General features: G+C 41.7%; 1 protein-coding gene across 1 annotated transcript; it reads left to right on the top strand.

Moving 5' to 3' along the window:
• Positions 1-923: 923 nt before the first annotated feature.
• Positions 924-23427, top strand: LOC116046394 (solute carrier family 2, facilitated glucose transporter member 1-like). The gene is made up of 11 exons (XM_031294747.2): positions 924-1282; positions 1571-1696; positions 11293-11394; positions 12167-12327; positions 15493-15733; positions 17182-17344; positions 20335-20522; positions 21222-21326; positions 21562-21660; positions 21826-22029; positions 22856-23427. Exons 2-11 carry the CDS (start codon positions 1685-1687, stop codon positions 23171-23173), a joined length of 1593 nt encoding a protein of 530 aa, XP_031150607.1. The 5' UTR covers positions 924-1282; positions 1571-1684; the 3' UTR covers positions 23174-23427.
• The last annotated feature ends 904 nt before the right edge of the window (positions 23428-24331 follow it).

The following is a 24331-nucleotide window of genomic DNA, read 5'->3' as shown; positions in this document are numbered from 1 at the left end:
AGGTATCAGTGAGGCGGACAGGTAAGGAGAAACCACAACACCATTTTTTTGGATTGTTTCTTTAATCTTACTGTGTAAATGTAAATTTGTCGAAGAGTAAAAAGAAAGTGAAGAATCTGAGGAATAGAGTTTGGCAGATTTTGCTTTTTATATACCCAACGTGAGATGGAAGATGGCAAACATGAGGGAGAAATTAAAAATGTAAATCGAGTGAATTTCATTTATGTAGCTTAAAATAAAATCACAAAGTTGCGTCAGAGGTCTTCGTAATATGTGCAATACACAAAACGCTTTTTCCCTGGACTCTCCGTTTGTTTGAGAACAAGTTTAGCATTTAAGCAGAAGTTAAAAAAATAAATAAAAAATCTTAACGTTGAAAACAGCTGTTTAAAAAACAACTTAATGCACGAAAGGAGCTAAACCGTTAGTTTTTTTCAAACTCATTCCGTCAAAACTGGATTATGCTAAATTCAATGCATCATTTTTACGCAAGCCTCCATGATGCACCATCAGCTGACTTTTTAAAGTCTCTGTGTCACGAGCAGATCATAAGACTGGGAGAACTGCATCGTTTGATAGGCTATAGCTGGGATCATTTCACATTCATATGGACAGTTGCCTCGTGTGCTGGCTGTTCACAAACTATCAATGTCTGCAAAAAGTAATAATTTCTACAACTGGAGCGTCATCTGACACGTTGCCTCAGTAACGGACCGCGTTGCATCAGCATCCGCAGCATCAGCATCAGCATCAGTCACCCAACAGCTGCTGTCAAGGTCGCCCGCGAGAGGCATCATGGGAAGGCGAGTGGGACAGCAGAGCACGAGGGATGGAGCGGAGGGGGAGGGGGGGGTCCATAATAATTATCCCCTCACGGGCCCTCAGGAAGCACCCTACCGCGCATGCGCCCACGCTTTGCGTCCCCCTAAGCTGAAGCAACCGAATTAAAAAAAAAAAAGGCTGCCACCATAATAGGACATGGTCGCCTCTCCTCACGGGACGGGGTGATGATGCACAAGAGTCACGGATTTCTGCACGTAGAAGCGGAGGGGCGTGGCTAAGTCACGGCATCGCAGTATGCCAGTTTTTCATAGGTTGATGGAGTAGACGTAAAGAAGTAATAGAAACATCTGCGTGCGGCTACGTGCGGTTCTCCTCGCAGCTCACGTACGAGACGAATTCCAAGAGAAAAAGAGGGAGGCACCGGCTGAAAAAAAAAAAAAACAAACGACTGCTGCAGCTCACCGAGGGTCATATTTGACCGGGTCGGTACACACGACAGGTGAGTGACACTTTATTGTCCGGTTTGGGCTGCTTTTGCACAGATTTGGGTTTCTTTGGTGAAACATCTACTGCTAGCTCCAGTTTGACCGACACCACAGAGACAGAAAGAGGTTACCGGACAAAATATTCATCTCCATTTTATTTCCTGTACTGTATATCTTCATGTGTGAATTACTGTGTGTGTGGTTACTGATGGGGAAGGGACGGGAAAGCGGTCGTGTCCTGCCTGCCAGAACGGGCTGGTACCACGGTCAGCGCCTAAAGAGGTGTGTTCCTTTTCCCGCAGCTCATAGCACCGGCGGGCGGGTTCTGCAAAGCTTATTTTACCACCACCTGAAGATCTCCTCTCTGCATCCTTCAATTGGAGAAAAAGACATTTCATCCAGCTAGACATCAGAAGATGGAAGGCCAGGCAAGTGATTTTCTTTCTTCTTAGTTTCTTTTGGACACATTTTCAGAAAATAGTGCTTGTCACCCTATAAGTCAAAATCGCATTGCCTGAATCTCTCATTTTCAAAAGTTATTGATACTACTGCATTTTGGAAAATGTCTGCTTTTCACATATCCGATTTCATTTGTGAAACCACGTCACCTTTGTAGTAATGGCCCTGCGGCTCTGCATTAAAGTACTGTAAGTTCTCAGAATCGTTGTGGTGTCTTTCTAGTTACATAATGCAGTGTTCTCCCTATCGTGATTGTCCAAGATGATGTTAAAATGCACCGTTATCACAGTAGAATAACGTTCAAAAAGGGGGGGGGGGGGTCTTTACAACTCAGAGATCAGTGGAGTAGTGGTGCATGTGTAAGGAGTGATTCTATATATAAAGTGAGTGTCTAAGCAGAGCTGTGTGGTGAGCCTGTATGTGCCATCATAACTCTGAGTCATCCAGGAATACTGCAGATATGTGTTAAGTATCCATGGGAGACACGTCATGCATGGGCTGTAGCCTTTATGTTTGTGATGTTTTTTTTTTTTTAGTATGCATGCTTGCTTTCTTTTTGATATTGTGCGTAGGTCTGTGTTCAGTAGTATCGGTCGACTGAGTGTGAGAAACAGAGGTGTGTGTGTGGCTTTTGTTTTGTATTTATGAGGAGGAAAAAATGTCCTCATAGCAAGAGACAGAAAAGATTTATTTCAATTTTTTTTTATTTTCTATTTGTTGAAAACAGGTCATTTGGGATGAAGACTTAGCTTTAGGATTAGGTTTGTTTTAAAATGGGGATCGAGGTTAGTAAAGTAATGTTGGAAGTTGGAAGGAAATATCGGCTCAAAACTACCATTTCTTCTCCAAACATAGATTAAAATAACATTTTTTTTCTTTGGTCGTACAAAGAAGAACAATCATGAGATTAGCAAACATTTTAGCCATTTTTTTTTTTTTTTACTCGAAATGTGACTTAAAAGTGATGTTAGCAATGCTTTAAAAGTCCAGTTTAGTCTGTAAAACAATCAAGAGCATAGTGCACACAAGCAAAGACTGATGCTAAGTTTGTGTTAGGGCTGCTCCATTATGGAAAATAATCACAATTAGTGGGGTGCCTGGGTAGCTCACCTGGTAGAGCGTGCGCCCCATGTACAGAGGCTTCGTCCTCTCCGCAGTGGCCACGTGTTCAATTCCGACCTGCGACCCTTTGCTGCATGTCATCCCCCCTCTCTCAACCCCTTTCAAGTCTAAGCTGTCCTGTCAAATAAAGGCCTAAAATGCCCCAACAAATAATCACAATTAGTTTGGTCACACTATTACTCATTGACTTTTGGAAAATCTGTTGCATTTATTGAACTTTAAAAGAAAACGTGAAACATTTTAAACAAATCAACAGTTAAAACACCTTGAACTGTGAAATTTCCCTTCATACTTTTCCCGTTGAAGTTTTTTTAAATTCCTCTTCAGAAGACAAGACAAAGTAAGAGTTCACTTGCAAAATGTAATGTGCAAAATAATCGTTTTTTTCTCGATTACATTGTCTTTGTGATCATTAGAAGCCAAAATGGAAAAAAAACATCAAAATTGGGGTGGGGGGTAGTGTGCAGAAGGGAGGGGGAGGGGACGGGATGAGGAGGAGGGAGGGGCGAGCTAGCCTCCTTTTGTTTGACGTTTGAATACTTCGAACGTCAACAAGAAGTGACATCACCCAACATCGCTTCGAGTACCTTTACGCCCAAATTCAATGGGAAGCAAAATCACAAACATGACCGTAGACTCCTCTGAATATAGTCTGGTGGTAAGCTTAGTTGCACAAATGTGTGTCATTGTGTGTAAATATATATATATGTGCAATCTTCAGGGCCATTCTGCCCCCTTGGCTCGTGCCAAATATTGACAATCTCATCAATACACGATCCTTCACACTAAAATCCAGCCTGAAACGTTATTGAATTCATCCTCATAAACAGCTCGATACATTCGCCCTTCCTCCTGATCTCACTCAAAAGTCAAGCTTTTATTGATTAAGTTTATTTTGAATATGTTTTTTTAAAAAAGAAGATAATTAAGAACATACATTAACGTAACAAACGTACATTTGAGTGCAGGCAAGAAAACCAACACAAACAAAATCCACACCAACAGCGGTGGGGGGTTGTGTGTGTGTGTGTGTGTGTGTGTGGGTGGGTGGTCACTTTCGGCCTGTGTCAATAAAACGGTCCTCTCCAGGCTGTTGCCACGGAGACGTAGAAAGGAGGGAGGGGGCGGGGGAGCGATATGGGCCCTCTCGGTTGGATGGAGGAAGAGAGTTAAAGAGATAGAGCTTAAATGAGGCCAAAAGAAGGATGATAAGATCAGATGTGAGTCGTGTGAATCTTGCGTACAGTAGTTGTACTTGAAACAGGTTTGTGAAGCAAATCCTATTTGTTTTTTTTCCCGTCAAATCTGACCTCACACACGAGGTAACAGGTGGTATTTGTTTTGCACACATCATCATGAAACTGGTTACCACAGTAACGCAGCATCTGTTCAACATAATTATGTGTGTGCTGCATCAGGCTGCTAGCACAGATGTTTGTCCGGAGCGTAAAGACATGCCTTATGAAACACTGGGTGCTGGGATGTGACCAATAATTATTACCGAGTCACTGTGACTTGACAAAAAACCAGAGACAGACACGGTCGATGAGGGAGACAGAGAGAAAAGACGAAGGTGAACATCAGAGAAAATATAGCAGCCTGTGCGCGTTGGTGCTTGTGTGTGAGTGAGTGAGTGAGTGAGTGAGTGAGTGAGTGAGTGAGTGTGTGTGTGTGTGTGTGTGTGTGTGTGTGCGTGTGTGCGCGTGTGCGCGTGTGTGCTTGTTTTACTATATTCGTGGGGTCCAAAAACTGGGGAATACAGTATACTTGTGGGGTCTGCACAGCCTTGTGGGTCCCAAAATGCTGGACCCCACAAGGTTAAAGGGCTGTTTGAGGGTTAAGACTTGGTTTTAGGATTAGGGTCAGAATTAGGTTAGGGTTAGGGTGAGGGTAAGGGTTAAGGTTAGGCATTTAGTTGTGATGGTTAAGGTTAGGGTAAGAGGCTAGGGAATGCATTATGTCAATGACGGGTCCCCACAAAGATAGTGAAACAAACGTGTGTGTGTGTGTGTGTGTGTGTGTGTGTGTGTGTGTGTGTGTGTGTGTGTGTGTGTGTGTGTGTGTGTGTGTGTGTGTGTGTGTGAGACAGCTTCTGTTTGCAGTATTCTTAGACAACATAATGAGTTGCATTTGGCTCCCGTTACGCGCTCCGGGCTCTTTTCTTTCCATCTCCTTTAATTAACTTTTAACTTCTAAATGAGACGCATGATGAAGGATCAGTTCAAAGTTTGTCGAAGTGTCTAAGTCAAAAATGTGAACTTCATTACATGTTAAAAAAAATAAAAATAAAAAACAATGTCTCAACGTTTAGCACATCTACTACAATCATTTTACCTTCCAAACGCCAAAAGAAGAAGAAAAAAGCTAACTCTTCAATTCAGCCCGGCAGTTAAAGGTGCAATCCATTGATTTTTACTCATCATGAGAAGTACGACTCTGTGAAAGCAGTTGTATAATGTCTTCTGTGGCTCTGGTGGGAAGTCTGAGGAAATAATCCTGATGATGTCTTTTTATTTTGGGTTTAGAGACTACACATTTCTAACAGTGAGCCTGCGTTACAAAGACACGGGCATTTACCAGATGGGAAGTAACGAAAGATGCCATTGAGTTATATTATGGAAATTATAGCACATAGCGTCTTTGGACCCATACTGGGGATTAAAAATTGGAATCTACATAATCTGTTTTTTCAGATAACTTTGGTACCAGTATGACATATATAATTCACAGTCTTTTTTTTAAAATGGCATTGTAGTTTGTCTTAACTGAATGTTATCCGGTCATTTATTTCACTGAATAAGAGCATGATTCACTCAATGAATGCAAAGAAATTGTTGTTCTTATTATATCTTTTTAAGAGGACAGTGTACATTAGCCTAATCAACATTCTTTAGGGCAAAAAAAATTGCAAATGCATCCGAGTTAGTTTAAAAGCTAGTTTTCATCGGCAGTTCCTTCGCCCGTTGTCAGTGGTGGAATGTAACGAAGTACAAATACATTGTTACTTAAGTACATATTTCACGTATCTGTATTTTACTTAAGTACAATCAATAGTGTATACTTTTGACTTTTACTTCGTTACATTTTGCAGCAATTAGCTATACTTTCTACTCCACTACATTTCTACAACGTTCCGTTACATTTTCGTTACATTTTCTGATCAGTTTTTCCCCCTGCCAAAACGTCTTCCTGACCGTCACACGTTTGCAGTCCGCAGGGAAGCCTTCAGCAGCGGCCGTCCAGCTGCCGGTGCCGCTCGCGATATTACGAATCCCACTATGGCCACGCCAAGACCCGCCCTTCAATAGTATTTATTGGCCAGGCACGTACCGCTCCCGGTACTACCGCTGCTCCTGTTACTGCTGCTGCTCCCGATACTCTGCTGGGTCATTATGTGAAGCATCCGTTCACATAGGGTTAATATACAACCCGTATATTTATCTTAAAGTGCCCATATTATGAAAAAAACACTTTTTCTGGGATTTGGGGTGTTATGTTGTGTCTCTGGTACATCCACACACATACAAACTTTGAAAAAAATCCATCCATGCTGTTTAGAGTGAGATACAGTTTCTGAATGTGTCCTGCCTTCAGTCTCTGGGTGAGCTGTTCAAAATCGGCACGGCTTGTGACGTCACAAGCCGAAACGAGCAGGCTAACCGCAACCATTAGCTCATAGCGTTAGCATTAGCATGCTACCTCGTTCTCAATAGCAAAGCACTGCTACAACACCACACAAGTTCACCATAATCTACAAAAGAACTACTTACATGTGCGCCCTCATTTAGAAGTCTCCTAGCTACTCCTGCCTTGTAACTGACCAAAGTTGTAGAAACAGCCTTTATTTTACTGTCTATGGAGCTAGCTAGCTGACATGATCTACATCTGAGCTACTGGGCATGTGCAGTGCAATCAAAGATGGTACAGAAGAAGAAGAAGAAAAGAGGTCTCACTCTGTAGCTAAAACAGAGACCAGCTGAAAAGAGGATCTGCAGCAGTGAGAGAGAGCACTGCAGTACAACAAAAATATGGTGTTTTTTGAAAATTAAACCATGTAAACCTATTCTGGTGCAACATTAAGATACAATTATGAACCTGAAAATGAGCATAATATGGCTGCTTTAAAAACACTCCCGGTCCTCCTCAGCTGTTAAGCCACGTACTTGTTGTCCAAGCCCGTGTGTTCTTGCTAAATAAATATGTGCAGCATTCACTGTCCCGTGGGAAATAATGCAAAGTCGAGCTTCATGCAGATCACCCTGTGACCAGAATTGTAAGTCAGAATGTAAACTGGGCCACAGATGGTAAGCACAATTACATTAACCTAAAACTAACATAATTAAAATGCCACAGCCCTACTGGTTTTTTTTAATTATTAGAATATAGACATTAAGAGAATAAATGCAATGTACTTTTACTTTTAATACTTAAAGTACATTTAAAATCAGGTACTTTTTACTTTTACTTAAGTAGGGTTTTCATTGTTGTACTTCTACTTTTACTAAAGTAAATATATCTCTGGTTATTTGTACTTTTACTTAAGTACTGAGATTCAGTACTTCCTCCACCACTGCCCGTTGTTAATAGGCACCATAAGGTGAAAACAAGGTTCAAAGAAGAAGACGGTGGATATTGTTGGCTGCAGCCAGGGAAAGGGCTGGGTGGATGTTTGTCGGACGAAAAACCTTTAAGGTTTTGTGAGCAGACTTCTTAATAAGTTTGGTCGATGTAGAAACTACAAGTCAGTCTGAATACTTCTGCTAAACTGCAACTATTTCAAAGCAACATTATGGAAAAATTGGTATTTTTTGCGATTTGGTGCCTCTAAAGTTTCAGAGTGTAATACTAGAGCTGGGCAATATATCAATATTATATCGATATATCGAGATATGAGACTAGACATTGTCTTAGATTTTGGCGTAATAACGGGATATGGCATAAGTGTAGCCTGGATGCCAGTCGAACTTAGCCAACATTTGAGGTCAGGAAGTTCGGTCTGAACTTGATCCGTTGTGGAGCAGTTATGCTCAAACCAGAGCTGTTCGGACCAATCAAATTGTCAGGGCGGGCTTTATACACTGATGGACATATGATCAACAGTAACGTAATCAACCACGTCACCAAAGAGCGCTTGGGTTGAATTTGTTTACAACAAACATGGCTGCCGCTGGAGAATTGAGATGTGTAGATTCCGCCATCGCGTCTGTTATAGAAGATATCGACAGTGCATTCATTTTAAAAGAGGAACAGAGAACCACGATCAAGGCATTTGTCGATCGGAAAGATGTTTTTGCCGTCCTTCCTACAGGATTCATCACATACTCCGTTGCTCTGATTGGTTGTAGGTCTATCCAATTGAGTGCAGAGGCATTTTCTTTCCATCATAATCACAGCCCAATGGAGCAGCATCAGACTCATATTCTGACTAGAATCTGAGTATGACGATGTCAGGCTAGCATAAGTGTGGTCTTTTTCTGGTTTTATGGCCGCATTAAGGTACATTGATGTTATTTTCTTAACTTACCAGACTGTTCTGGCTGTTCTATTATTTGCCTTTACCCACTTTGTCATTTTATGCACATTGTTGATGATTATTTATCTAAAATCTAATTGTGAAAATATTTTTTTAAAGCAACAATTGTCAAGCCTACAATATCACCGCAACATCAACATCGATGTATTTGGTCAAAAATATTGTTATATCTGATTTTCCCCATATCGCCCGGCCCTATGTAATACACACATGTCGCTGTCGTAAATATGGACAGCTGTGCACGTGCATTTGTTATGATTGCCAAACATCAAGCAAGTGCAAGAACACAAGACATAGCAAGCTAATGTTGTTTAACAGTCCAATAGCAAGAAGGCCAGCCGGGCGTCTGTCTTGCAGCCTTTCATTTTGAGAAATAAACTAAATTGTCTGAGGTGAAAAAATGCTGTTTCTTCCTCCTCATCATCTGTCATTGTTATACATCAGGACGCCTCCTCGTGTGTTGTCACTTACTCAAAAGGCGGCATGATTCATCTCATGGCTCGTTGGTTCACTTCAAGGCTTAAACGGCGGTTTTCTGAGACGTTTGTAGAGAAATGAAATGGGCCATTGTCACAACCAAAGTCACTGGGGAAAAAAAGTGTTTCCATATTACGTCTATCTTCTTGCTTACATAGTTTTATTTCCTTATTCGAAAAAGATATTCGCAGCTGCTGATCCAGGGCCTGAACTGAGGCCATTAGCTTCATTCTTAGACTGAAAAATGTAAGATAAATCATTCTAAGCTTCTTAGCTGTTTTTAAATTGCTCTTTTTGAATAATTCCACTTTGCCCTTCAGATCATTTTGCATACATATTTCTCCCTCTCGTCGTCTGATTGGTCCAGTGTGGCCAACACCCATCTGACTACAATGAACCCTGAGAAGTGCAATCTATGCCGATATTACCTGACCTCGCTCGGATGTTTTTGTACCAAGGGCGGTGGATCACCTGAGGCCTCTCCAGGTCTGTACCGTCTCATATAACAGCCGCACATTCTGCCCCGTCAGCAGCGAGTCTCTTTATTGCTGACTGCTGTGTTACAGACATCAGCAGAGACAAAGACACAGTGGCCTAATTTCTACTGCTGTGACCCGGCATTACCTGCCAGGAATTTAATATGTGGGATCAATCGTGAAGCGTTTAATAATCTTTGACGTTTATTTACCTCTCAATGCTGTCCAGTAACAACACTTAAAGAAGACGTTTTGAGTAATTATGATGCCTCTGGAGTGTACCCTGCATCCCGCCCGTTGCATGCTGGGATAGACTTCCGCTCCCCATGACCTTGAACAGGATGAGCAGTTTAGAAATTGGAGGAATGAGGCTTCCTCTACTTCTAGCGCTCTTGCTCGGACCACACCCATCTATCAAACTCTGCCTTTATTTTTAGCTCAACTACACACCTGTAAAGTTTCGTGACTGCATCTTGGACAGACAGACAAGACATAAACATACACACAGACAGACAGATAGATAGACACAAACACACAGACGGACAGATAGACATAAACATATACACAGACAGACAAACAGACAGACAGACTGAGAAACAGACAATACATACACACACAGACAGACAGACAAGACATACACAAACACACATACAGACAGACAGATAGACAGGTACAAGCACACAGACAGATAGACAGACACAAGCACACAGACAGACACAAATACACAGACAGACAGACAGACCGACCGACAGACAGACACAAAACAGACACACAGACCAAACAGACATTTAACCCACTAACAAAATACTCAAAACTGACTCTGTGGTAGTTCCCGCTAAAGTAGGTGTGTCCAGGAGCATATCTTGCAATGATGACACACACACGCACACACACACATACACAGACTCACAAGCTGAAAACAATACCAACGTCACTGTCGTGGCTGGCAACAAATGAATAGAGAAATAATAAACTAAATAATAATGAAAATAGCGAGCTCCCAAATCTTAGTCACAGTGTATCTGGTGACAAAAACAAACAAAAACTCCAGCAGGTAAGACATTCATCGATAAGTGATCTTCTTATTCAATGAGGGCAAAAAACAAAATGCGTTTCAGCTAGAAGACATCATCAGATATGAATAACCTGATTTTTTTTTTTTTTTTAAATACCACAAACTTATTATTATTTCCTTCATGAGTGGATCTTATGGAGGCTTGATGAGGGCCAGACCAGACCTTATAACATCTGACCGTCATGGCGCCAGTAATCCTGTAATGCTCCCTCTGATTTCGTTACCGAGATGAATCGATGGCATTATGGGAGCCGGCTCAGACGCAGGAACAGGTGGACGGCTTCAGTTTTGAATTTCATCTGCATTGAGCTGATTATGTTTGAGAAAGAAAAACATAAAAACAATTGATCACAGAGATAGGTGATTTAACTTGGCGTGTAGGGCCTCCGAGAGTTCATACAAATATAGTACATTATATAGTACATTTCAGGTTTTATTTGTAGGTTTTAAAGTTTTTTTTCTGAATACTCTGATGTTTACATGAATTACATGAAGTCGTGTTGATTTCAGTAGAAATATGATGAGTGATCTTGTGTGGCTGCATGTGTGGTGTGTTTTTGTGTACTCTGAGCATGATTTCACGGTTTGATACCTGATATTGTTATTATTATATTGATGCGTCACTGACCTGTCTGCCATCAACATCTCAGTTTTATTGCATCAGTATACCCGCTGCAATTACTGGAAATATCATTATGAGCTCAGATTTCATGTTTATTATGTCTATCTCTCTCTCTCTCTCTCTCTCTCTCTCTCTCTCTCTCTCTCTCTCTCTCTCTTGTTGTTTCCTTCTTCCACCCTTCCATTTATTTCCACATCCTTCTTTTCCTCTTTTTCGTGGCATTTTCTCCTCCTGTTCTCCCCCGTTCTTTCTCACTGCAGCAAAAGCAGGTGACAGGTTATCTCCTGTTCTCTCTCGGCACCGCCGTCATCGGCTCTCTGCAGTTTGGTTACAACACAGGAGTCATCAATGCTCCCGAGCAGGTTGGTGATTAGCTGGTAACATCAGAGTGGGTTTGTTGCTAAGATCTGAGACTCCATAGTCTATATCCATGACATTCTACTTCCGGGATTGCTCCGTTGCCGCCGGAAATTCCGCCGGATGTCCCTCTTTTTGGCCAGATGTCCCGTTACCTTCCACTTTCTTTGTAGTGTAATTCTAAACTCCAGATGATTTCTGAGGACTATGGTTAACTGCTCCTCAGATCTCTGCAGGGTAAATCCAGACAGCTAGCTAGACTATCTGTCCAATCTGAGTTTTCTGTTGCACGACTAAAACAACTTTTAAACGTACACGTTCCACCAAAACAAGTTCCTTCCTGAGACTATTTTGCAGAGGCACCGTTGCTCAGTCCGGCAGGCACTTAGCACCGCCCAAGACGATTGTGATTGGTTTAAACAAATGCCAATAAACCAGAGCACGTTTTTCTCCCATCCCGGAATGCGGTGTGGACTAGCCAGACCCTCCTCCGCAGCGCTGTGAAGGAAGGTCTGGCAATGCGAGACTACTCATTTTTAATCTCTTGACAGAGCCGAGCTAGCTGTTTCCCCCTGCTTTCAGTCTGTATGCTAAGCTACGCTAATCAACCTCTGGCTTAAGCTCTGTACTTGAGAGTTGTACCACTCTTCCCAAAATATTCCTTTAGCTGACCATTACTGAAACTATTCCAATTATAGCAGTGTATTTCTATCTTTAAATACAGGCTAGATGTATTGTAGACGATGTTTAAATTATTTATCTCTTTCCTGCCATCAGAAACTACGATCTTTCTTCAACGATACCTGGGTTGAGCGGTATGGCAAGCCCATCAGTCCGGGGGTGTGTACCATCGTCTGGAGCATCGCCGTCGCCATCTTCAGTGTCGGCGGCATGGTGGGCTCCTTCAGCGTAGGCGTCATGGCAAACCGATTTGGCAGGTAAGAATTAAATATAAAGTGTATGATACTAGTGCGTTCCATTTACCTTTGGAACTGGAGCTGGGAATGACATCACACCCGAGTTGAATGCGTTCCATTTACAAGTTGGATTTTCATTGTTTTCATTAGCTCTAGCCAGGTAAGCCATTGTTAGCAAATGCCAGTAGCCTGGTTGACACCAGACCCTTCTCAGTTGTAACTGAGAGTGGGTCTGGGGAAGGTCCATTCACAGCCCATTTCCAAACGGGCGTCACCAACGGACGCCGCTCAAATGCCTCTGGGCGCAATTGGATAGTCCTTCAACCAATCAGACCAACGATCCGGGTGACGTAGCAGCGACAGCGGCATCAACGGGTTGCTGCGCTTCGGTAGCCGCCATGTTGAATGTAAACAAAAAGCTGCTTGCCGTCGCTGCTCTATCGTCATCGTGTAAAGCCCGCCTCAACGGTTGTGATTGGTGCCTCGATTTGGTAAAAATTGGAAATGGGCTTGAATGGGCTCTTGGCCAGACTGACTTGCAGAGCAAATCTCAAATTTGCCGGAAGTTCGTCAGGGTTTTCCCAGGCTAAAATGCCAGTTTATAACAATGCAATATGCTGTTTTTTTGTGCATACAAACAGCGTAACAACATGTCCACAGATATAAGATGGACAGGACTGTGTGTACGACACAAATAAGACAGTGTCTCACCAACAAGTGCTAACAACTGTAAGTTACTACAGCTTTCACTACTGTTGTATGTTGGATTTTGAGCTTGGGGTACTCGGTGGTTGTCTGATTTCCGAGCTCGGAAATCCGAGGTCAGGGGGCGTGTTTCTGACTTTGACCTCGGAATATCCGACTTCTGAGTACAAATGGAACGCGCTCTATAACCAGCTGGAGTGTAAACTTGTGTAATGAGAACCTAAACCTCATTTTGTCTAAATAATGCACAGGTAGAGATGTATCTTTTGTATTTTAATTATCAGTTGTTGTTTTTTTAGACATATTTAATGTCAATATCAAGTATTTCTTTGCTTTGGTTGGAGTTTTGTTTTTCCTTTAGTGTATTTCCTGTGTGATTCAGCTGGATTGTCACAAACCATTGCTCCTAATGGAGCTTATGAAGCGTGTCTGTCTTGAGCCCACTGCTCGACTCTAATGTTCCCCAGAGTTGTTCTTTCATTCCTCCATTTGCCTCTGTTTTTTACCCTGAGCATCAATCCGCAATCCTTTTTTCTTTCTGTTGTCTTAACCACTGCCATAAAAGTATTTTTTCACATACAGTTTAAGAATGTTTGGGTTCACACTGGACGCAACATTTTCCTTTTTTACACTGTTCTTTTCACACTTAAAATGGTATGAACGTGTCAATGAATTGAGATTTAAAAATGTATTTGAAAAGGAACAAGGCATTTTGGGGAAATACTTTTCTCTACAATTAGCTTAGCTTAGCATAAAGACTGAAAGCAGGGGGAAACGACTAGCCTGGCTTCATTCAAAGTTCATTTCTGTTTGTGTCAGATTAAACAAACGCGATGCAGCCTGTTAAAGTAAGCTTTAGATGAATTGATAGGCATATTTTTTTTTTTTTTTACCTTGGAGAGTCAGGCTAGCTGTTTCCCTCTGCTTCCAGCCTTTATGCTAAGCTAAGCTAAGCTAATTGCCTCCTACTCTAGCTCCATACTTAACACACAGACTTGAAATTTGTATTGGTGGTCTCATCTAATTCTCTAAAACAGAGTAAATAAACGGAATTCCCAAAATGTTAAAGTATCCTTATAATAGACGAAGCTAATAAAACCTAACATGCGACGCACAAAAGACAAAAATACATTTGACAGAAAACAAAAGAAATAAAAAAGAGATTTTCTGATATCTTTTATCTTGTCACAAAAAGGTCAAGCACTCACACAGGAACACATGAACACACACATGTTTGCCCTGTAACACCTATCTGTCAATAATCTAATTAGACAGGAAAACAACTGACCTTTACATTGGCTCAGGCAGGTCAATCAGTCCTGACACATTTATGGTAATCCCTCAGTTAATCGATGGACTTGTCAATCTTCCTAAACCACAAACCTCTCAGCTGCTCTCCCCACCACCAACCCTCTAAGGTGAATTACCAGCGGTGGAAGAAGTATTCAGATCATTTACTTAAGTAAAAGTATGACACTGTAATAATAATCTGTTACAAGTAAAACCCCTGCCTTGGAAATTTTACTTAAGTAAAAGTATGTAAGCATCATCAGAAAACTGTACTTATAAAAGTAAAAGTACTCAAAGCAGAGAAATCCTCACATTTTAGAAACTGGAAACGATCCAAACAGTTGTGTGTTTAATGGTCTAATCATTTCAGCTGTACTTGCAGGCCTGTATATTGTTGGGTAGTTTAATTTATAATAAAAATCTTAATTTGTAAAGTAACTAGTAGCTAAAGCTGTCAGATTAATGAAGTGGAGTAAAAAGTACAATATTTCTCTCTGAGATGTAGCGGAGTAGAAGTAGAAAGTGGCATGAAAAGAAAAGACTCAAGTAAAGTACAGGTACCTCAAATTTGTACTTAAGTACAGTACTTGAATAAATGTACTTAGTTACATTCTACCACTGCTAATCACTAATCTACCAAACTATATTAAAATTAACATGTTGCATGTTTAAAACAAGGTGATAATAGTTTAGAATTTCAATTAGTTTTATTTAGTTCATTTTAGTTTTGACTTTTGGATTTCATTTTAGTTTTAGTTAGTTTTCAGAGTGTGTTTCCTAGTTTTGGTTTAGTTTCAGTTTTTCAGAAGGGTTTAGTTTTTATATATTTAATTAGTTTGAGTTTTTCAGAAGGGTTTAGTTTTTACATATTTAGTTTTAGTTTGTTTTTGTCAGGGCTTGGTATAATGTCTCAGATGTGTGTAGCTACACATACAAACAAAATCCATGGTTGAAGAATGTGGTGGAATGTCCAGAAACACCATGTAGTGGTATGATGAGACTTAAGGGAAAGTGTAGACATCACAGGACAGGGGACGAGAGGATTCATCCAGTCTCTGATATCCAAACCTGTTCTGCCCTTGCCTCCCTGTCCCAATCAGGGAGCCTATGCAGACATCTGCATGATAAGGGAATGTTTGTCTCAGGGCTGTCTCCTAGTATCTGTGTTAACCTCCCCCTCCTCCCCTTCAGGCGCCGCTCCATGTTCCTGGTGAACTCTCTGGCGGTGATCGGCGGCCTCCTCATGGGCTTCTCCACCATCTGCTCCTCCTATGAGATGGTGATCGCCGGGCGCCTGGTCATCGGCCTGTTCTGCGGCCTCTTTACCGGCCTGACTCCCATGTATGTGGGCGAGGTGTCGCCCACTCCCCTCCGAGGTGCCTTCGGCACTCTTCACCAGCTCGGTGTGGTGGTGGGCATCCTGATCGCTCAGGTCAGCAGGAGGCTTCCTAACAAACCTCAAATGTATATGACATAACAGCTGTTGATTTATACCAGAAATCTTAAGGTCAGCAATTTGAATTTCTCAGGGAAGTTAAAGGGAGACGTTTGTATTTTTCAAGCTGGACCCTATTTTCCCATGTGTTTGTGTCTAAGTGACTGATGGAAACAACATTTTTTGAAATTTTTTTTCAAAGTTTAGTCCAGTATAGAGCAAGACCACTGCAGTCGGCAGGCATTATACAGGCTGAAATGTAACCTCTCAAGGGATTTGTGCATCGTCAAAAAGTGCTGTTTTTGCCATTAATAATAATAATAATGTATACTTTATTAATCCCGCAAGGGAAATTACACTCTTTTGTTAGAATACACATTACACACAGGCCTGAAATACTCACACATGCTCAGTACCTATACATGCACTAATAGAGAGATGGATCTGCAACTGTCGATGGACAGGCACCCCGAGCAGTTGGGGGTTCGGTGACTTGCTCAAGAGCACCTTGGCCGTGCCAATGGGGTGAACTGGCACCTCTCCAGCTACCAGTCTACCACCATATTTTGGTCCGTATGAACCAGCAACCAACTCCCTACAGACTGAGCTACTGCCACCCTAAAAGGCTTTGATTATCATGCTAAGTGTCTGACAACATTATGGAAAGGATCCCTACAGAGACAAACCTTTTGTTAATGAGTAAGATCCTTTTTGTTTAACCAGAAACAGCCCCGAAACTGCCATCGCCAAACTCCATTTCGATAAACAGTAACTGTGGCGTATAGAGCCAGCAATATTTTCACTTGTAAATGGGTGAATTAAGGGTTTATTTCAACCAAACCAGAGTGGTGATTGTTGGAACAGTAGGATGGCTTTTGATTTTTTGGAAGATTTTGTCCCTGTTGACTTTGAATGAAGTGTATTTAACGATATGGGTGTGTCGATAAAATTACTGTTTATTCAAATGGTCTGGTGGGTTTGGCGATAGCGTTGTTTCATGTTAAACAAAAAGGATCTCACTCTTTCAAAAAAAAGATGTTGTTCCCATCAGTCACTTCGACACATAAACATGGGAAAACAGGGTCCAGGTCTTTAAGTTACAGTTACTCTATAATAAAGTTTAGAGCTGCAAAGATTAATCGATTAATCGATTAGTTGTAAATGAATCGGCAACTATATTTATAATCGATAAATCGGTTTGAGTCATTTTTTATGGAAAAAGTCAAATTCTCTGAATCAAGCTTTTAAATGTCAATATTTTCTAGCTTCTCCTTTGAGTTGTGGACACAACAAGACATTTGAGGACGTCATCTTGGGTTTTGGGAAACACCATTCGACATTTTTGACCATTTTCTGACATTTTATCAACTGAAGAACAGCACAAATTATTATTTAGCTTTGCATTAACTCTGACCAAGCTGTTGTGTTGTGGCCTTGGTGTTTAGATCTTTGGTCTGGAGGCTCTGCTGGGCTCAGCCAAGATGTGGCCCCTGCTGCTGGCCCTCACAGTGGCCCCTGCTGTGCTGCAGTGCATCCTGCTTCCCTTCTGTCCTGAGAGCCCTCGCTTCCTGCTCATCAACCTGAAAAAGGAGGAGCAGGCACGCAAAGGTACACACTAATACAGATCAGAATCAGAATCAGAAATACTTTAATAATCCCAGGGGGAAATTATTTTTGTTACCACTCCAGGTATACAAACAACATATACAAACAACATATACAATGTTACAATACCTCTGCATATACAATGTTACAATACCTCTGCATATACAATGTTACAATACCTCTGCCTCTCCTCAAAATAATACCATCTGGGGCGACCTCTAGCTCACCCGGTATTTCTCTTCTCTTTCCTGTCTTCAAGCTGTCCTGTCCATAAAGGCCATAAAAGGCCAAAAAAATAATCTTAAAAAAAATACTATTGGCAATACCTTTACTGCTATACCACTGACAGTCCTGCTGCTATGCCTGCTGCTTCTACTGACAACAACAATACTACTGTTACTGCTATCAGTGTGGTAGCCGAGTACCAATATTACCACAGCTGCTCCCATTACTGCTGCAGTTATACAGAAACTGTAACATGAAGGAACTGCATGTGAGTCAGAGGAGATGGAAGGAAGGAAGAAAGGAAGGAAGGAGACAAATTGAGAAGAACAAAGTGTGGGAAAAAAGAGCCGATGAAAGTGAGAAAAAAAGAGAGAAAGATCAAGGAGAAAGAAAGAAAATAGAGAGAAGTCAGGAGATATCAGTAGTTACAGGTACACAGGAGTGAGATGAGGTGAGTCAGGGCGATGCTTTAGCCTGGAGAGAAGAGTCCTTGAACAGGCAGAAGGTTCTGGCATATCTGTTCAACACGCAGCCTGTCGGGGTCGACTCCGAGGCACTGACCTACTTCTCCTTCACAGGAGAGGGTTGGCATTTGTGGTGTTCGCAGCAAAAAGCTCTTTCTGGCGAAGATAAAGAATCGGCTCTGCCTCTTATGTTTTACAGCTGAACATAAAAAAGTAACCAGCAGGTCACTCTGAGCTGTTTGTGTCTCCAGAGAGAGCAACTTTAAAGCCACTGTGTGTAGGATTTTATGTTTTATTTATAATTATAGCGTCTTTAACTCTAATGGCATTAAGTGTTTGTAGGAAAATGAGACAATCCTGCTGAAAACTGGTATAGTCTGTGTGCTTTCAACCAATTCATGTCAGTGTCCCAGGTCAGAGTCATGGGGGTTGGAGGGGGTCTGTCTACTACATTGTCTTCTCTGGTGCTACAACTGGAGGGTGCCATAGTTTAGGATTTTATTTTTGGGCATTTCTTTTTTTTTTTTTACCTTTATTGGATCATATACAGTGGAGAGCGGCGAAGAAATGAGGAGAGAGAGAGTTAAAGGGGGATTCCCACCTGAACTCAAAAGTTTTCAACCACTATGCAACAAGGATGCCCCCATATAATGGCTTTAAAGTGCCCATATTATGAAAAAATCACATTTTCTGGGATTTGGGGTGTTATTTTGTGTCTCTGGTGCTTCCACACACATACAAACTTAGAAAAAAATCCATCCATGGTGTTTTGAGTGAGATACAGTTTCTGAATGTGTCCTGCCTTCAGTCTCTGGGTGAGCTGTTCAAAATCGGCACGGCTTGTGACGTCACAAGCCGAAACGAGCAGGCTAACCGCAACCATTAGCTCGTAGTTAGCGTTAGCGTTAGCATGCTAACGCTAACGCTAGCATGCTACCTCGTTCTCAATAGCAAAGCACTGCTACAACACACACAAGTTCACCATAATCTCCAAAAGAACTACTTCCATGTGCGCCCTCATTTAGAAGTCTCCCAGCTAATCCTGCCTTGTAACTGACCAAAGTTGTAGAAACAGCCTTTATTTTACTGTCTATGGAGCTAGCTAGCTGACATGATATACATCTGAGCTACTGTTCATGTGCAAGTGCAATCAAAGATAGTACAGAAGAAGAAAAGAGGTCTCACTCTGTAGCTAAAACAGAGACCAGGTGAAAAGAGGATCTGCAGCAGTGAGAGAGAGCACTGCAGTACAACAAAAATATGGTGTTTTTTGAAAATTAAACTATGTAAACCTATTCTGGTACAACCTTAAAATACAATTATCAACCTGAAAATGAGCATAATATGGCTGCTTTAAGGGTACCACTAAATATTTCAAATGCAATATTTGGATCTGCAGATTCCCTTTGGGTCTGCCAATAACCCCTGAAAACAGTCATTCAATGGAGTGCAAACATTCGAAATGGGTGGAAAGCCCTACTCTCTTGTTGCTATGTTAAAGCCAAAATGGCCGTAGAAGTCCCACAACATAGTCTCAACATGAGGTTAAGCTTCTACCCGCTTTTTCCAGAGCTTTTATAGGTGCTTTAAGCGATGTCACGCGTTTGTTAGGCTACAACATTTTTTGTCACATACAGCAAACATCTCCTCACTATCCACCAGCTGCCTGTCCCCTGAACACACTGTAAAAAAACGGTCTCTGTAGACAGCCCAGGCTCCACAAACAGCAACAAAAACAAATTGTGCCAACCTGCACCACCAAACATAACAAACAGTCTTCCAGCGTTCCAGCCAATAACCGACAAGAAGGATTTTGGGGTGGGGGTTGGGGGGTTAGTGCGCGGAAGCACGGAAGGGAGGGGGAGGGGACGGGATGAGGAGGAGGGAGGGGCGAGCTAGAATCCGTTTTGTTTGATAATACTTCAAACGTCAACAAGAAGTGCCGTCACCCAACATCGCTTAGAGCACCTTTAACAAAATCTCATGGCCTTCATCAGTGACTGGAATTTGCTTAGCAGTCATGGAGATGGCTACCGGAGTTACAATGAAAAAGGGAATTAGTGGACCTTGTGTTAATATGTTTTCAAACTATTTCCAAGATTAATAGTTATAATCCAATCCTCATAAATGGTTTTGGTCTCCCACTGTTTTACTATCGCTGCTTGTTTATTTACACCGGTGTATTAGTGCATTGACTCAGCATCACCGACCTGTTAGCACAACAGAGCATTTTTCTATTCTAAAGTAAAGGCACTACACCTCTGTCAAAGACAAAGACACATTGTGCATCTGTGCTGTTGACAGTGCTGGTGCGTCTGCGTGGCAGTGAGGATGTGAGTAAGGACATGCAGGAGATGAAGGAGGAGAGCGCTAAGATGGCCATGGAGAAGAAGGTGACCATCCCCGAGCTTTTCCGCGTTGCGGCGTATCGTCAGCCCCTCCTCATCGCCGTCATGCTGCAGCTCTCCCAGCAGCTGTCAGGGATCAACGCTGTGAGTCCTCAACAGGCAGCCTGTACACACACACACGCACACATACACACACACACACACACACACACACACACACACACATAGGGCTACATACAGACACACGCTTTTAAACACACACTTTTATTTGGATCCCTATTAGTTGTTACCCTGGCAACATCTACTCGTACTGTGGTCTATTTTAAGAAGAATACCATTCAATCAACACATACACTGCATACAGTACATATTATAGTTAAAGCAGTGTTGGAAAGTAACTAAGTACATTTACTTAAGTACAATTTGAGGTACTTGTACTTTACCTGAGTTTTTCCATTTTCTGGTACTTCCCCCACTACATTTATTTGATACATTTAGTTGCTAGTTACTTTGCAGATTCAGATTATTAATACAGATTATCACACAGCCTTGTGATATACTTGATTCTGATTGGTCAATCACGGCATTCAATTTCAATTCATTTTTAAACAATATATCTTTAAACAAATATAAACAAGTATGCCAATTTCACATCTCTCCTCAATTCAAAGCAACTGCCATTTGTCTACCCGGACGGGATTTTTGTGTTAGACGTCACAGTGATTCGGTTTATAGGCTATAAAACTGTGACAGACATTGACAGAATTCCAGATCTTTTTTTCTGTAGAAAAAAAAACTGTTGATATGAAAGCTTTGTCTCCGCTCTCTGTGCCCCCCCCCCAGGTGTTCTACTACTCGACAGGCATCTTTGAGTCAGCCGGTGTGAAACAGCCCATCTACGCCACCATCGGAGCCGGCATCGTCAACACCATCTTCACTGTTGTTTCTGTGAGTGACATCAGTGTGTTTGTCTTTGCTCCTGCGTGTGTGTGTGTGTGTGTGTGTGTGTGTGTGAGATATGTGTGTGTGTGTGTGTGTGTGTGTGTGTGTGTGTGTGTGTGTGTGTGTGTGTGTGTGAGATGTGTGTGTGTGTGTGTGTGTGTGTGTGTGTGTGTGTGTGTGTGTGTGTGTGTGTGTGTGTGCGTCCAGCAGCGAATCACTGCCTCCTGTGTCTGTCTTCCAGCTCTTCCTGGTGGAGAAGGCGGGACGGAGGACTCTGCACCTCCTGGGATTGGGTGGAATGGCGATCAGCGCCGTGCTCATGACCATCTCCCTCCTGCTGGTGAGTTTTAGCACTGTCACGGCGTTAACCCTTTGAACTCTTTGTCCACCAGTGCCTACATTGGTATTCATCAACAGATGCTGTCAATAAACATTAGATATAATAAGAAAACTCATTTAATCAAAATGTCATTGTCTGATGTTTTCTCTCCCTCTTTCTGAGCAGAAGGACATTCCCGTTATGAGCTACATGGCCATCGTCGCCGTCATGCTGTTTGTGGCTATGTTTGAGCTGGGCCCCGGTCCAATCCCATGGTTCATTGTGGCCGAGCTGTTCTCCCAGGGGCCCCGCCCGGCCGCCATGGCTGTGGCCGGCTGCTGCAACTGGACGGCCAACTTCCTGGTTGGAGTGAGCTTCCCCAAACTAGTGGTAAGGGGGAGGCATTCACCCTGGTTTTAAATTTGTTTTGGGAATTTGTTTTAGTTTTTTTTGTTTTTGCTTTGTCTATGTTTATTAAAAAAAGATATATATATTGTGTGGTTCTTTGCTGCATGTCATTCCCCCTCTCTCTCTTCCCTTTCATATCTACAGCTGTCCTATATATTAAAGGCCTAAAATGGCCAAAAAAAATAATCTTGGAAAAAAAAAAATTAGGTCACATTAGATTATTTTTTCAAAATATATTTGTCTTTCCTTTTTGTCTTTTCTCCCTTCTCTGTTATATATTATATATCTATTATTATATACATTTATTTTTTAAAGATTATATTTAAATAAAACGTGAGAACATCTAAAATCAAGTATTTCGATAAAACTCGGACTCCCCTCTGTTGGGAATTGGTTTGAGCATCTTTCTTTTTTTTCTTCTTTTTTTTGGCTTTGTCTTCGTTTATTATAACTTTTTATTTATTTATTATGTGGTTGTTTTGGTTTGATTTCACCTTCTGTGATCTTTTGTGTTATATAAAATCTTCAAATTAGATCTCATTAGACTTTTTTCTATATATTTCTGTATTTCCTGTTCTCTTTTCTCTTTTGTATTTACTTTTTTCCTTCTCTATTATATATATATATATATATTTTTTTTTTTTTTAATCGTTTCACTATATACAGTGTATATGGTTGAAAAGACAATAAATCGCACTTGACTTGATATATATAAAAATATATATTTTTAAAGACGTGAGAACTCTGAAGATGTAAATTCAAGTGTTTCGATAAAAGTCTGACTCGCCTCTGTTCTTCTCCCCTTTAGGAGTGGTGCGGGCCTTGGGTCTTCCTCATCTTCACCGCCTTCCTCATCTTCTTTTTCATCTTCACCTTCATCAAAGTCCCAGAGACGAGGGGCAAGACCTTCGACGAGATCGCCCGCAGCTTCGGCGGCGTCCCGCCTCCAACCTCCTCGTCTGCGGAGGACCCTCCCGCCGGCGCCAGCGCCGCCACCACACTCCCCGCCTCGCCGGTGAAGGAGAAGGTCCCGCTGGTGGTGGCGCCGGCAGCAGCTCCGCCTCCTGCAGCTGAAAACACGCCCCTGGAAGACAAATCCCAATCGACAGCGCAGGAGAGTTTGTAGAGCCGCTGTAGATAAGAGTTTAATGGCTGAAGGGGGTTATAAATGAAGGAAGAATCACAGAGATTACAAAGATTTGCTGTAAATTGTAGTCAATTATCACACCTTGGAACTATTAGAAGCGATATAATTTTTATAACAGACCTACCAAGAACAACAGCGTTATCAACTTGTAGGCTTTGGCCTTTTAAAGGTCATGCTTTCTGCTGTCACGGTAACTCCTTCAACTTGTTATTTTTCTGTGACATTTCCTCCACTTCCTTCTTTTAAATCCTCCCTTCCTTAACTGTAAAAGGGAAGCAGTCACTATATAATACTACAAATAATATCTACTGTACATTCCTAGGAATTAAGCTACATTCATTGAAAGGGTAGGTAGTCCAGGTAGACTAGAGGCAGACTGTGTTGACAATGGCACAGCCTTTGTGCAGGTGTTTCCAGACAAGTCCATTCACTTCTGAGTTCAGGTCCATGAAGTGTGAGATAGACATGGATAGCAATGATGCACATTTTCTTTCTCATTCCTTTTTTAAGTTTAGACAGGTGTTACAGTGGATATTTTAGCGCAATATAACTTTGTAGTTTTATCCTGTATTTTTTTTGATTTGGTGTTTTATCTGTTAGATCTTGTGGATGTTTCCAGAAGTGTTCTCAAATCACGGGTCTGTGTTCACACTTGGTGTCTTTTTTGAAGCTGCCAGCGTCTGTTTGTTTTTTTTCTGCTGCTCAGGGCGTCTTTTTGAAGTTGAAAAAAGTTCAACTTTTCTGAAAAAAAAACACCCAACATCAAGCGCTTTTTTGACAGCCAACCAATGACACGCGGAGTAGCATAGATATAAAACAATTGAGTAGCGAGACCTGTTGTTTCCATAACAACAAGAAAAAATGGAGTCGGAGCACAGCGAGTTATATGATATGACCAAGTGTTCCCTGTACAGGGAAGTCGCTTTGTTTTATGTAACCTTAGCAGCACCACTCTCTCTATTCTTTCTCTAGCTCGCTACACCTCTTTGTGTTAGCTAACGTTAGCATTAGCAACGCTCCTCATAGCGTTCTAGGATACTGTAGCAGTAGCTGTTGTTATAGCAACAAAAGACGCTCTCGGGCTGCTTTTTGGAATCAAAACGCTGCCGAATACGAAACTACAAAAGCGCTCCAGTC

Source organism: Sander lucioperca, chromosome 16 (genome assembly GCF_008315115.2).
Source record: "Sander lucioperca isolate FBNREF2018 chromosome 16, SLUC_FBN_1.2, whole genome shotgun sequence".
Lineage (NCBI taxonomy): Eukaryota > Metazoa > Chordata > Actinopteri > Perciformes > Percidae > Sander > Sander lucioperca.
The sequence above is the reverse complement of the archived record's forward strand: the minus strand, read 5'-3'. Positions and strand labels throughout refer to the sequence as shown.

Excerpts from the sequence above, each read along its gene's own strand:
- LOC116046394 (XM_031294747.2), top strand. Across the intron at positions 12,328-15,492 it reads ATGGCAAACCGATTTGGCAG|GCGCCGCTCCATGTTCCTGG; the intron begins GTAAGAATTAAA and ends CCTCCCCTTCAG. Across the intron at positions 20,523-21,221 it reads AGCTGTCAGGGATCAACGCT|GTGTTCTACTACTCGACAGG; the intron begins GTGAGTCCTCAA and ends CCCCCCCCCCAG.